General features: G+C 37.1%; 1 protein-coding gene across 1 annotated transcript; it reads right to left on the bottom strand.

Moving 5' to 3' along the window:
* Nucleotides 1–2,282: 2,282 nt before the first annotated feature.
* LOC124371942 lies at nucleotides 2,283–15,453 on the bottom strand. Its single transcript, XM_046830312.1, has 8 exons — nucleotides 15,135–15,453; nucleotides 14,535–14,701; nucleotides 13,385–13,632; nucleotides 11,234–11,404; nucleotides 10,922–11,080; nucleotides 4,296–4,421; nucleotides 3,539–3,694; nucleotides 2,283–2,586 (listed from the first exon to the last, which is right to left on the bottom strand). The coding sequence occupies exons 1-7, from the start codon at nucleotides 15,353–15,355 to the stop codon at nucleotides 3,539–3,541; spliced, it is 1,248 nt and encodes a 415-aa protein (XP_046686268.1). The 5' UTR covers nucleotides 15,356–15,453; the 3' UTR covers nucleotides 2,283–2,586.
* Between the last annotated feature and the right edge of the window lie 630 nt (nucleotides 15,454–16,083).

Genomic DNA, 16,083 nt, shown 5'->3' with positions numbered 1-16,083 from the left:
TCTCCACCAACATACCCAGCAGTCTACAGCAGAAGATACAAAATGTATTACGAACATGGGCAGTCCCAGCCTGTCAGCTGACAACAGGTCACTGTGTAGAGGACATGTCTCTGTCAGCACACTCAGGCTCTCCACCAACATACCCAGCAGTCTACAGCAGAAGATACAAAATGTATTACGAACATGGGTAGTTCCAGCCTGTCAGCTGACAACAGGTCACTGTGTAGAGGACATGTCCTCTGTCAGCACACTCAGGCTCTCCACCAACATACCCAGCAGTCTACAGCAGAAGATACAAAATGTATTACGAACATGGGCAGTCCCAGTCTGTCAGCTGACAACAGGTCACTGTGTAGAGGACATGTCTCTGTCAGCACACTCAGGCTCTCCACCAACATACCCAGCAGTCTACAGCAGAAGATACAAAATGTATTACGAACATGGGCAGTCCCAGCCTGTCAGCTGACAACAGGTCACTGTGTAGAGGACATGTCTCTGTCAGCACACTCAGGCTCTCCACCAACATACCCAGCAGTCTACAGCAGAAGATACAAAATGTATTACGAACATGGGCAGTCCCAGCCTGTCAGCTGACAACAGGTCACTGTGTAGAGGGCATGTCTCTGTCAGCACACTCAGGCTCTCCACCAACATACCCAGCAGTCTAAAGCAGAAAATACAAAATGTATTACGAACATGGGCAGTCCCAGCCTGTCAGCTGACAACAGGTCACTGTGTAGAGGGCATGTCTCTGTCAGCACACTCAGGCTCTCCACCAACATACCCAGCAGTCTAAAGCAGAAAATACAAATGTATTACGAACATGGGCAGTCCCAGCATGTCAGCTGACAACAGGTCACTGTGTAGAGGACATGTCTCTGTCAGCACACTCAGGCTCTCCACCAACATACCCAGCAGTCTAAAGCAGAAGATACAAAATGTATTACGAACATTGGCAGTCCCAGCCTGTCAGCTGACAACAGATCACTGTGTAGAGGACATGTCTCTGTCAGCACACTCAGGCTCTCCACCAACATACCCAGCAGTCTACAGCAGAAGATACAAAATGTATTACGAACATGGGTAGTTCCAGCCTGTCAGCTGACAACAGGTCACTGTGTAGAGGACATGTCTCTGTCAGCACATTCAGGCTCTCCACCAACATACCCAGCAGTCTACAGCAGAAGATACAAAATGCATTACGAACATGGGCAGTCCCAGCCTGTCAGCTGACAACAGGTCACTGTGTAGAGGACATGTCTCTGTCAGCACACTCAGGCTCTCTACCAACATACCCAGCAGTCTACAGCAGAAGATACAAAATGTATTACGAACATGGGTAGTTCCAGCCTGTCAGCTGACAACAGGTCACTGTGTAGAGGACATGTCTCTGTCAGCACACTCAGGCTCTCCACCAACATACCCAGCAGAGTACAGCAGAAGATACAAAATGTATTACGAACATGGGTAGTTCCAGCCTGTCAGCTGACAACAGGTCACTGTGTAGAGGACATGTCTCTGTCAGCACACTCAGGCTCTCCACCAACATACCCAGCAGTCTACAGCAGAAGATACAAAATGTATTACGAACATGGGCAGTCCCAGTCTGTCAGCTGACAACAGGTCACTGTGTAGAGGACATGCCTCTGTCAGCACACTCAGGCTCTCCACCAACATACCCAGCAGTCTACAGTAGAAGATACAAAATGTATTACGAACATGGGCAGTCCCAGTCTGTCAGCTGACAACAGGTCACTGTGTAGAGGACATGTCTCTGTCAGCACACTCAGGCTCTCCACCAACATACCCAGCAGTCTACAGCAGAAGATACAAAATGTATTACGAACATGGGCAGTCCCAGCCTGTCAGCTGACAACAGGTCACTGTGTAGAGGACATGTCTCTGTCAGCACACTCAGGCTCTCCACCAACATACCCAGCAGTCTACAGCAGAACAAACAACATATATATTACGAACATGGGCAGTCCCAGTCTGTCAGCTGACAACAGGTCACTGTGTAGAGGACATGTCTCTGTCAGCACACTCAGGCTCTCCACCAACATACCCAGCAGTCTACAGCAGAAGATACAAAATGTATTACGAACATGGGCAGTCCCAGCCTGTCAGCTGACAACAGGTCACTGTGTAGAGGACATGTCTCTGTCAGCACACTCAGGCTCTCCACCAACATACCCAGCAGTCTACAGCAGAAGATACAAAATGTATTACGAACATGGGCAGTCCCAGCCTGTCAGCTGACAAACAGGTCACTGTGTAGAGGACATGTCTCTGTCAGCACACTCAGGCTCTCCACCAACATACCCAGCAGTCTACAGCAGAAGATACAAAATGTATTACGAACATGGGCAGTCCCAGCCTGTCAGCTGACAACAGGTCACTGTGTAGAGGACATGTCTCTGTCAGCACACTCAGGCTCTCCACCAACATACCCAGCAGTCTACAGCAGAAGATACAAAATGTATTACGAACATGGGCAGTCCCAGCCTGTCAGCTGACAACAGGTCACTGTGTAGAGGACATGTCTCTGTCAGCACACTCAGGCTCTCCACCAACATACCCAGCAGTCTACAGCAGAAGATACAATGTATATTACGGTGTTTAATACCAGGTTAAGTGTTAGGGAGTATATAAATTCTAAAATTGCCACGTAAAATAAGACATTCTTTACTTTTTAACTGCTTCATTTACATTTAAGCAATCGATAACATTGAAAGTAAGGGATAAACAAGTTACCAGCTGAAAATGAATCTTGCTTTAATACACCCATGTTTAATTATAGTCAGGATATAATTATTTTCCTTCAGTATAGTGTCTTCTTATTTATGTTTATTTATTTCAACGTATTTATTTTAAACTTCCTGAAGACAGGGATATTAATTATTTTAAAATATACATAGAAGCTATATAGAATTGTTATTTTCATTTACTGTTATTAAATACAATAGTAATAATATTCTTGTTCCAAATGAACAACAAAAATTTTTCTCAAGCCAATTTCCAATTATTACAGTTATACAAATTAGTTTAAAAAACACACATTCAAAAATACATTTAAAAATGTAAATTTAATCTGAATATTTGTTGATAAACGAACACTTGAAAACCATCTAAAATAACAATTTGTGATTTGATATGATTTATTTTACTTAAAAATATTAATGAACTGATCGAATTATTTTATTGTAGTATTGATATATACCCACTAATTCATTATCTGACCAAACAATCAATCTAAATGTTTAATTTTTTATTCAAACCTTACAGGTGTTAGAGTGGTTGATTCAACTGAATAAGCCTGGACCTTCTTGTTAATGATATTCTAATAAAAATCTTGTATCTAACTTGACTTTCACTTGTCAGTTCTAAACCAGAGAGAACAAAGTTGTGGTAGAATCTAAACTAAATCTATGACCTCATAGGCTGAAACTGCATTAATAATACATCTTGCCAATTATGTTCTGAAGAACATAATGCTCAAACAAAATTTTAATCATATGAAAATTGATTATATAACAACCTAGATTGCAGTTGCTGCAGCTCCAAGTGCATGTCTTTTTCCTTTCAGCTCTGGTAACGGAAACTTCTGATTCTGAGCTAGAGCTCTCCGTTTGAGTAGCGAGTCCGGGTCTCCCAACAGGTCTACCACGGTCGCCACATATTGCTTCACTTTCACCTGAAACAGGACATCAAATATATGTAAAACTAAAATGTGTAAATCGGGAGTGCCGATGGCAGACCGGTCCATGAAGTCAGACTTTGGGTCTTAGTTAGAGAAAGCGCAGGTCCAAATCCTGTCTGTGACCACTGCACTTTTTATCAGTACCATGACCTTGAACTGTATCAACTTTCCTTCTCATTTTGTTTTATACAATCCTTGCACAGGCCAGTGGTCTATGAAGACAAGCAGAATAAGGATTAAAAAAAAACTGATAATTGCTAACCCATTTCCTTTTTTCTTGACTTCAGGCCCAGACTCCCTGAGTGTTCAGTGGTGTTTCTTGTTTGAACCTCAATGTTTAAGACGTGTCTCCAGGCTCATCTTGTGGAGACGATTTCCCATGTGAAAATGATTGTGTTAAATGTGCAGTAAGGTAAATTTGTCCAGCTGCCTTGAAAATTAATGGCGTTAAATCGGTAATATTCAACGTGATGCCTATGGTGTCTTATATAGAAACTTATGTTATCTAACAAATTTTCTTTAAACAATTATAAAGCTATATGCTTTCCAAGTTTTATCTTTTTTTGTTAACCACGAATAACAACCATAAACTTACCAGAATCCTTCCCAGAGTAGTCTTCAGTTTCCAGTTCCACGGCACTACGGCTTGAATAACATGCCAGAGAAGCCTCAGTGCTGCTGACACCAGCTCTAGAGCTGTTTCTTTCAGTGAATCGTCTTTCTGTAAACACACAAGAAGATTTAGATTTTATGTTTCAGGATCCATACAACTCTTTTATGATGAGGATTGATATTGTACGATTATTAATAACTGTAAAACTCCACTTATCACTAAACCGAAATAATATCTAATACTTTTATCATAGTGTTTATTAAAGATATTATCAGAGTGTAAACAAATCTTAAAACTTTCATTGTATTAAATAATAAAACCAGAAACTAATAAACCAAAAGATGTTGAGCATAAACTATTATTACATTAATTTGTTGAAAACTCATTACAATATCAGCAACCAGTGAATTTTTACAAAAGTTATATGATCAAAACCAGGTTGATTTTTCTGGAACAAATAATGATTTACTTTAACCAAAACCAAGAAATGTTAATATGCTGGTTATTATAAAGCTTTCTATGACTAAAAAGTTACTACTTTTTAATAAGATTTAGACACACTATAGATGAGCCGCTTTGATAACGACCTGTTAAATGAAGAGTGCGGGAGAGGGGGGGGAGTGAGAGAGAAAGAGATGTGGAGAGTGAAAAGAAGTGTGGACTCACTTCCCCCTCCACATTCCTTACCAACCACTCCTCAGTCGCCACTTTACCACATGTAGGATCTGTGTTACACAAAAGCTGTTTTACAAACCTAGTAAGAATAATAACAGCTGTTACCAATAAACATATTTGTTAAAATACTTCTTAATAATACCAACATATTAAATAGACGCAATGACTATTTATTTACAATCTGTTTATATACAACAAACAATAAGTAAATTTGATTATAAATCTTAAGGACATGGTTAATCAAAGTTCATTAACCTTAATTAACATAAACATTTAAGAGATTGTTCATCTTTAAAATCGATCAGCTAAGTTTAAGAAATCATGTCTTTTTAGCCGAAATTGATGGTCACTGTTGTCCAGCAGATTAATAGCCAAGTAGTTAGGATGAGAGTTTAATTTGTTTTGATACTTGATGCAGAACTTTGGAATTTCTTCAGTAACAAAAGGGATATTCGTGTCTCTGTGAATGACTTCATTACGAACATACCATGGGGCCTGTAATATCTTTTGGAGAACTTTAGATTGGAAACGCTGTATAATTTCAATATTTGATGTAGAAGCAACTCCCCACAGTTGAATTCCGTACGTCCAGATGGGCTTTAGAACAGTCTTGTACAGCAACAGTTTGCTTTCTATTGATAAATGGGATTTGTTCCCAAAAAGCCAATTTAGTTTTGAAAATTTTGAATTTAATTGGAGCCTTTTGTTCCATATGTGTGGTTTCCAAGTCAGCTTCCTATCGAGATGTACACCCAGATACTTAGCTTCATTTCTTTGAGGAATTTGAATGTTGTTTAAAAACACTGGTGGACAGGTGTCATGTTTCAACGTAAATGTGACGTGAACAGATTTTGTTTCATTCACTTTAATTCTCCAAGTTTTAAGCCAAACTGTGATAGAATTTAAGTTAGTTTGTAGAATTTGTGACGCTACAACATGGTTGGAGTGGGATGCCAGTACGGCAGTGTCATCGGCGAATGTTGCTGTCAAAGAATTTTGATTAGTTGGAATGTCTGCAGTGAAAATTAAGTACAGCACTGGTCCTAGTACACTTCCCTGAGGTACACCAGAGTTTATTTCATTCAGATCTGAAAGACAATCATCAAATTTGATTTGAAAATACCTTCGTTCTAAATAAGATTTTATAATGTTGTAAACAGTGTGAGGTAGATGACTTTTTATTTTAAATAGAAGCCCTTCATGCCACACTTTGTCAAAGGCTTGACTCACATCGAGAAATGCTGCAGAACAAAATTTTCTTGATTCCAAATCTTGCCTTATTATATTAGCTACTCTATGGACTTGTTCGATAGTGGAGTGGTGCACTCTGAAACCAAACTGATGATTGGGAATTAAATTGCATTCAGTTATAAAAACCTGAAGTCGTTTTAAAAATAACTTTTCGAATAATTTAGAAGGTATAGGTAGTAGACTGATTGGCCTGTAGGACATTACTTCGTTTCGTTTTGAGGTTTTCCTGGCTTAGGAACAACAATAACTTGAGCCACCTTCCATTGTGATGGGAAGTATTCAAGCCTCAAAATAGCATTAAATACGAAAGTAAGAAAGAGTATGGCTTTCCAAGGATACTCTTGTAGTATCTTACCTGTTATTAACTCATAACCAGGGGCCTTTTTGGGATTAAGATTTTTAATCTCATCATATATTTCAGATGGTTTAAAGGAGCCAATAGGTAGTGAGAGTTGGTTAGGTGAATCAAGAAACTCCTTTACAACATGTCTATTATCAAAGTTGTTATCTACAGGGTATGGTTTGAAAACATTACTAAAATATGCAGCAAACAAATCAGTTTTCTCTCTGTTACTTTTCGCCCAAGAACCATCTGGTTTAGATATTGGAGGAATGGGCACTTGCGGTTTCTTTGTGCTTTTTGTTACTTTCCATAAAGAATAGTCTGTTGCTTCAGTTGGGGAGAGATTTGAAGTGAATTCTTGAAACCATATGTTTTTTAAGTTTTTAAGCAAAATCTTTAACTGTCTTGATGCTCTGTTAAACATTGTTTTATCTCTTACATTTCTAGAATTTTGCCATATTCTTCGTAAGCGACGTTTTTGAGCAATGTGCTGCTTAATATATATTGGGTAATTGATATTGCCACACGTTGTATTATTAAGTTCAGGCGTTGCACTCCAAGCAGATTTCTGAACAGTATAATTTAAAATTTCCACAGCGTTGTCTATTTCCTCTCTTGTTTTAAGTGATATATTAAGACTTAAACTGTCATTTAACGTTTCACGAAACTTCACCCAGTTTGTGCCTTTATTCGATAAGGACGCTGCCTTTTCTTTCAATACAAATGATGAACTTATTGATAGGATGACCGGAGAGTGATCGGACGACAAATCAAGAGATGAAACAGCCTCCATATAGTTAGGAGAAATACCTCCCGTAACAAAGAAATCAAGAAGATCTGGAATTTTGTTGGGATCTGAAGGCCAATAGGTTGGTTCCCCTGTAGATACGTAACTCAAGTGATTGTCATTCATGCAATTTAACAAATTTCTACCTCTAGGGTTAATCAACCTTGAACCCCACATGACATGTTTGGCATTAAAGTCACCACCTGCTACAAAACGAGGCCCTAAAGTTTCGAAAAATTCGTTGAATTGAAGTTTGGTAATATTGTGCCTCGGGGGACAGTAAACTCCAGAAAATGTAAGTGGTCCCATCCAGTCCTCAACCACTATGCTTGTAGCTTGAATATGATCTTCTTGAAATCTAGGTAATTCATAATGTTTTATTTGTTTTCTGATTAGCACAGCGCTACCTCCATGCGCCGTATTGTCAGGGTGGTTTGCAGAATAAAAAGTAAAATTTGGGATTTTGAAAAAATTTAAGTTTGTAAAGTGGGTCTCAGAAATTAACATAATATCTATTTTGTGTATTGAAATAAAAAGTTGAATATCTTGGCCATGTCGGGCTAAGCCATTGGCATTCCAGAGTCCAATCCTATAAAATCTATTCATTTTAGTTTTGATATGACAGTTGTCAATAGGTTAATCAATGTACCTATTTGCTGGGCTTGTTGAGACATCATCATTTCGAACTTATTTAAAAATCCATCAATTATTTGATTCAGATTGTGATTTGCTTCTACATTTGATTGACCTGATGCCACTCTAGCATAAGATAAGGTTGGTGATACTGGTTGAGACTGATTACCTGTTGAATTTTGAGTACGAACAGATATAGGTCTATCTACTTCTCGATCTTGCACTGGAGGAGGAGTGTCTTTTTTTAACGCTGGTCTTAGAGGTGGAAAAGCCTTTTTCTTAATATCTTTGTAAATAGAGCAACCTTTATAGTTGGCTGGGTGCTCACCACCACATAATACACATTTGGGAGGAACACTTACAGATTTATTACAGCTGCTAGTATCATGATCTGAGCCGCATTTTACACAGCGGTTTTGGTACCAGCAGTAAGCCTTTGTGTGCCCATATCTTTGACACTTTTTGCACTGCACCACATCATTACGTTTGTAAGGGGGCTCAGGTACAATTTTGGCATTTAGTAGGAATTCAATTTTAAAAATGTCTTTGTTGTTTGATGCTGGCTCTAAGTCTACAAAAAAAATTGACAGTGGATCTTTAGATTTGCTACTTCTAAGGTTTGACACATTCCTAACTTTGTGGTTATAAGCTTCTATAGCTGTTTTAATTTCCTGGGGTTCCGTAGAGAAGTGCATATTCTTAAGCACTACTCTATAAGCCTCTGTCACCCTTTATTTGGTATGTATGGAAGTTTACTTTCATGTTAGTTAAATGTTTGACTAATGCGCGGTAGGCTTCAATAGTATCAGTGTTAATTTTGACTTTATCTCTAGCTATGCATTTAAATGCATATGACTCTTTTTTAATTACTTGTTCAATGTTTACCATCATTTTACTTATGTTGACAATGTTGGGGACAAATATAGGTGGAGGCCTCACCTTCGTCCTACATTTGTCGTCATTCATCGTTTCTTCTTCAGAGCCTAGGTTGGCGTTACTCAGCATTTCAAATCTGTTGTGCAATTCAATAGGTCTAGCAGTTTTTGCAACGTACTCTGTAGGTCTACAAGGTTTCTTAACATCTGAAACGTTGGCTGTTGACAAATGTCTTTTGTTTCTAGTTGTTTCGATTTGCCACTCATTTTGATTATTGACATCGTCATTAGAAATAGTTTTTCCTGAAATGATGTTCATTGTTTGCTTATTAGAACAATAATTGTGATCATTAGTTATGGTATCAAAATCCAAACAGTTTGAGTTGTTTGAAGGGGCAAATTTTAAGTTGTCCATTACCTTCTTACTTGAAAAACTACTAATAGTAAACAAACACTGAAAACAATTAACCCTCAAAGTGCTACTATCGCACTGTGCGATATGTTCGTACCACTTCAAAGTGCTACTATCGCACTGTGCGATATGTTCGTTTTTTTCATATCACAGACGAACGGTTCGCTCAATAACGACGTGGTTTATAAGGCTACATCTAGGAATAAATTCCCTATCAAGTAACGTAATTAGTACTATGTAATTCAGAAGTTTACGAGGAAGAGTAAGAAGAATAGTCAGCTGATTTCGATGCGTGTTTGTCTGTTACGGTCGTCTCGCGGCCGACGCCCTGTGACGTTATTGTTTTGCTTCGTTCTTTTGATTTGTAAGTGACTTATATTATTGTTTATTGAGTAATTATTTGAGCTATGAGTGAACTTAGTAATTCAAGTGCCATTAGGCGCTGTTTTGATGACGATTTGAGTGGAAATGATAGCGATGCAAGCAGCACCCCCACCAGAGAGTGACTCAGACTAATTTTTTTTAGTCTAATGTAAATATGTATGTAAGCCATTTTTTTTGTATTTTTAATACTTTATCTGTCATTTTTCTTACTTTTTCTCATATCAGTAACTAAATATATGTTTATTTTGAGGCAATAATCACTATTCAACTACTTACTGCCACTTGTTGATGTGGTAAATATTTTAGTAAAATTTTTGCGAAAAAACATTGTTTTGTTTTTTACCAATTAGTATTGTGATATGTTGTGCAAAAGGTTAAGAAGTGATATTTTTCTTATTCAGCATTATATTTGGAACATTTTGCATATTTTTAAAATTAGGACTACTACATTTTGTAAAAACTATACGTCAAGGATTTTGAAAAATAAAAATATAAAAAACTACACAACCGGTTAGCAGTACCAGATTTTTTTATGATAAAAGATAAGCATTTTTATTTTTACTTGATCTTATAGAACATATGTTTGTGTAAAAAACCATATGTAATACATGCAATTTGAACATATGTACGTATATAAAAAGTTGTTTAAAAAAGAAATGTCATATGCTCGAAAATGGCCTAGCACTTTGAAGTGGTTTAGTCATCACTTGGAGGGTTAAAGTTAAAGGATAAGGTTAGTTGTAGAAAAAGTACTGGAAAAAAAAAAGATTACGAAAAAATCTAAACATTTTTATGTAAATTATGAACAAAAATGTTTTAAGAACTGTTTTATATAGTTTTAACCACTAATTGGGTAAAATAAACTACATTTTAAATTAAAATATAGGACACAACACTGAAACAGCACAGCTGACACATGTTATATTCAAACATATGACTATTCTTAACATAAATAATATTTAACAACAATATATGTTATTCCACAATGAGAATAACAAAACATAGCGTGATGCTCCAAAACACTAACGCAGGGAAGCAAAGCACTCGGTTCCCACTTGTGTCTTGTAAAGGAAATAGATTGAGCAGTGAAAGAGGGGGTGGTCGAGCTCCAGCTCCTTCCTCCCCCTATGCACAAGACATCTTCGCGCAGGTCGCTTTCAAAGTGGCTCATCTATAGCATTCTGTCTTATGAATGAATTAATAAACGGCTCCCAATTTCAAATACAACTTGTTCAGAAATGTACTCACAAACTCAAATATGTCACAGATGAACTTCTCGTGCTGGTACAGAAAGTCGAAGCCCAGTTCCCGTGTGTTGGAGGAGGAATGTGTGACCAGAGCAGTCACCAGGTTCAGGGCTCTCATGTACACTGAACACCAGTTGGTAGCTTCAAACAGGCTCTTCTCCTTCAACCATCCAAACAATCTTTATCTCATTTTTCAAAATATAGTGAATATGTTTTCTTTAGATTTACTTATTATTTAATGCAACATACAATGTTTCCTTAACAACATACACTGATAACATTAAATGAACTGAACATGGAATGTTGTACTTACCTCAAGGCAGACAGGAAAAGGACCAAACAAGTCCTGGATGGGAGGCTTAAGACTGTCCCAGACAGAGTGTAACTCCAGGACATCAGCCTGTCTGGGGCTCCAGTTGTTGTCACAGACCAGCTCCGACAATAGCTCAAGCATCAGAAGACACGACTCTGGTAACTCTTCCATCTGCATCGTAACAATAATTCTCAGTGTCCTCACATCAAAAGTTCTCATCAGCTTCTTGCATAATATTAATAGATACATAAGTACAGTCATATATACACAGGTTGTTAACAAAAGTGGAGGAATATTTTTGGATATGGTTCAATAGGTTTTTCTACCACCTAATGTTTTTCTTGATGTTTGTTAAATCTATTTTGCTTTGTTTAACTTTCTGTTGATCTGTCTGTTACTTTTTATGAGAAAATTCAAAATTCAGAAATCGTTTAAGTTGTGGCATAACAATATTGCAAGTTTTTATGTCTTATTAGGATGCTACTTTTGACTGAAAGAAAAATCTATCACTAATAGTTTCAAAAAGGCGGCCTTCTTACAGCCAAATTTCATGAAGAACCGACGGCAAGAGAAAACCATTTTCAAAACAAATAAACCATGGTTTGTGTCTAATAAATATGTTGGATAGTCTCAAAAAGCTGACAACCCGTGATGAAGAAGTCATATTAATTATAACTGCTAATCAAAACGGTCATTGATTGGTTAAACTGCAGCCCATTATGATTTATATATATTAAAAATTTACTATAATATATTCACAAAAAGAATATTTTTAGATATTCAAGGTTACGTTCTAATAACATCATCAATAAGTTTCGGAAATGAATGAATTGTCTTATACTTGTCTCAAATGGGTCTGATTTGTGATTAGACAAACCATTGTTTTTTTATGAAGTACTGTATAACTTAGGCAGACTTCCATGTGCACAGCTATTCGCCACCTATTGTAAATTTTTCTAGTACATTTTTACTCCGAATCATTGATTGTCTCGGTATTTTATCAGCCAATGGAACATTGAAAATATTACCAATGACTAATATCATTATGAATGTTGAGTTTAGCTCCAGTTCACCTTGTAGTGTAGCAGTTTTCAGAAGCTCCACTACAAAGAAGGTAAACTGGAGACAAACTCAACATTTACATTGAATCAACCCTTCCCACCACAGCTACGTTATATAATTAATTTTACTCCAGAGTAGTCAATCTCTTGCAGGTTTATACATGTTCAATAAAATCACTCTGGAAACAGTGAATGTTAGTGTTGCTTGCAGCTTTAATTATGTAAGTGTCACTAAAGTGATTAAAACCTAAAGTAACGTAAGTCTTAAAACCTTCCTAATCTATAAGCTGAAGCAGTGAGAGTGGCACTTCTCTAACCCTACCACACAATATGTGCGATCTTTGAAAAGGGAATTACTGTTACTTGACCTGATTCACTGTGGAGGCTTTTAGCCCATTGGACTTAGCCCTAAAAGCAGCTTTGCCCTTGCTTCCAAATTACAGGATATTCAGGATGAGTAAGATTGGGAGTAGGAGCCACCTCTTATAGAGATCCCAGGAGGAGGGATAGTGGATCTGTCATATCACCTTGGAAAAAGTGAGAGGCAGCTTTGTTCCAGCCAGGAGGCAGCACTCCCTCATGTCCAGACTAGTCACAGAGCCCTTATCACTAAGGGAACACCACTCACTCCACCTGCAGTAGACTAGACCTATCGATCCACCCTTCTACACAAATATCTCTACATTTGCAGTTAGTGATATGCCGTTTCTGGACATCAAGGAAGAACAGATAAGTGACACACTGGTGTTTTATGTATCAGTTTAGTTTCAAGTCAAAAATGTAAATAATCCAGAAGTGGTCTCCTGCGGATACTGTGAAAGTTAGTTGTGATGAGTATTGTGGCAACGGTGAACAAATAGTTTGACCTAAAACTGGAGGAGTATTTTACTTCTTCTAAGAGAGTCATCCGGAAAGTAAGATCCAACTTATCACAAAAAAGTAAATAATAGATTTCCATCAATAGAGGAAAGCCTTGTAATATTGACTAAATATGTTTTCTAAACACTTTCTTATTTTTAGAATTATTGGACTTAGCTGTAATACTGCTCACTAGATGGGTGAATCGTAACACAGTGGTAGTGTAACATACCTGTAGCGCAGCAGCAGAAGTTTCAATGAGCTGGGAGGCAATGTGGTACTTCGCCACAAGTTCTTGCCACAGATGCAAGGCCTGTCCCCCCACCTCTTGTCCCAGGATGATACCCAGGCACAGAAGTGAGGGCAGGATCGCTTTAGTTCGCTCATTCTCCCTATCTGTGAGAAATATACCCAGCTCCCTCGACAGCAAGCTGCACACGGCTCGTATTACCCTTTCCATGTGCATCGCCCAATCTGAGCCTAACGAACAATAAGGAAGATAGTTTAAGATATAACGATTTTTGCTTCTGAATATTAACAAATATCAAATAACCTCAAATTGTCAAATATTGTCTTTATAATAAGTTATATTATTTGGTTTATATTACAAGACTATAAAATGTACTCACACAAACATCAATATATTATATTAAACACTGAGTTAGTCACTGTGTTAGTCAGTAGTGATTCAGTTCCACTTGAGGGCTTTTGTTCAGAGTATTAATCATTAGCTATAATGGTGGCTTATTTCATGGATTTTTTTGCCTTTAAACTCCTCAACTAATTGGTTGTAGTATGAAAAACAATACGCTAGAAAAACATTCAATATATGTCTGGTTGTCTTAGTAGATTAGATGGAATTAAAAACGAATTTGTCTTTATGCAGATGACTCAAACCTCATCATGTCAGCAAAAACCAGCTTAGAATTGGAATTGGCCTCATTTATTGAACTGTTGAGAATTTAAAATTTTTCCATAGACAATAGCCTCATTTTAAACATGAAAAAATCAAATTCATTTCATTTGAACAAAACAAAGAAGGAACATTTCTGAAATTCATGTTTGTATTGATAGTAAATTTATAAATGAATCAGAAAAAATCTTATATTTAGGTCTACATATGGACATTTGCCATCGTTCAGTGAAACAAAAAATCAGTAACACTACGTTTCGAGATCTGCAATCTGATCTCTTCTTCAGGCAAATAACTAACCTAATACATAATTAAAAACTAGGTCAAAATAAACAAATCATACCAAAGCGTTGACACTCAACGCTAACCTTCAACTTCTAACTCTAGACTAAGGCGCTACGGTTTTGACTTTCGTGTTAAAATTTTCTATATCAATTTTAAGAGTATCAAAATTCTCTAACTAACTCACTCATGATATCCTCTGGACTGAACTCAGTAGACTCGAAGAATCGGCAGCAGGACGCTAAAATGTTGAACATAGCAGATTCTGAGAAGAGTTTGTAGTGGTGTGGCAACTGTGTCAGGATTGAGGAGATTTTCTTGAGTGCTGCAAGATTCCTATCCAAATCCTTTTCCCTGAATGAACAGAATTCATATTGAAAACGATTATAGTACTTTGACAAAATGTAATTAGTAAAATAATACTAAACAATTTATTTTAGCCCAAAAAATTAGAATTCCAGAATATAAAAACAAATTTAAATGAAAAATATTACTTTTGTAAACTAAATAGAAAATTGTGTTTTACATAAATTGTTAGTTGTTTAATGAGAACTTAAAGATCTTAGTGGTGACATATCATCCTGTCTGATTACCTCATAGCTATAATGTAAATTAATCCAATAGAAGGCACAGCTCTAACTACTAGAGTGCTTATTGTTAATGTTGACATATCAGAATACTTCATACCTTAATGGTAAATTAACCCAATAGAATGTACAAATCTACTAGAGTGCTTATTTCTAACGTGTTGACATATCAGAATATGTCAAAGCTATAAGATACTCACAGTTCTTGTGTAGTAACCAACAAAAGGTACAGCTCTGCTAGAGTGCTTATTGCAAGCATGTTGCCCTGTCTAATTATCTCATTGGTTAAAGCATTCAGAGCATGTATACACAGAATACGCCTCAAAGAATACGTCTCTCGTCTATTCTGCTTTTTTGAGGTCTTCTGTACTCCATTCTCTTTGTCCACCTCTTGTCCTTTTAACTTCCTAATTTTTTTCATCTTCTAACTCTTTCACTTTCTCTGGGAAAGACTTCACTAGGATGTAAACAAACTCTTTCCAAGCAATCAATATCTTGGTGCTAACAGCTGAATGTGTTGGATCTTCTTCCATGTCTATTGACTCATCCCAACTCACTCCATGAAGTTGATCAGTGCAATACTGCAATAAAAAATATGAATTATAAGGACTTCCAGAAATATTAAAATTACTATAATAAATTAGTGTTCGTAAATACAGCGGAATCCCGCGAATCCAAACTATTTGGGACCTAACCCAGTTGGAATTAGCCGGGATGACAGAAAAACACAAGTGTAAGCTTGAGAACGGGTCTACATTGTTATCAAATTATCCACATTGTCTATCAATGTTTATCACCTTTTCTGACTGTTGTACTGTATTTCATGTGAAAAAATGTGTTAAGACTGTGAATACTTAGCACAGGTAGTAAGTTACAATACACCATAGGTTCAATTTTGTAGTGTGAGAGTTCTATTGTTATGCAATGTGAGCATACATTGCACATGTCCACATGCTATGGACCAGACTGTACTCTCCCACACTTAATGCCCAAAAACATACACACTAACTCAGTGAACAGCTGCACATTGTGCTCTAGTCTACAGTGGACGGTAGTGTGTCGTCTGTTGTCTCAGTGCAAACATTGATTCCACTGTTGTGATTCTTTGCATAATAACAGTGAGAACTGATTGTTATGGCAAGTAAGCGA

The sequence above is a fragment of the Homalodisca vitripennis genome, unplaced genomic scaffold (assembly GCF_021130785.1).
Source record: "Homalodisca vitripennis isolate AUS2020 unplaced genomic scaffold, UT_GWSS_2.1 ScUCBcl_2299;HRSCAF=6911, whole genome shotgun sequence".
Lineage (NCBI taxonomy): Eukaryota > Metazoa > Arthropoda > Insecta > Hemiptera > Cicadellidae > Homalodisca > Homalodisca vitripennis.
This window is presented reverse-complemented; position numbering and strand designations above follow the sequence as displayed.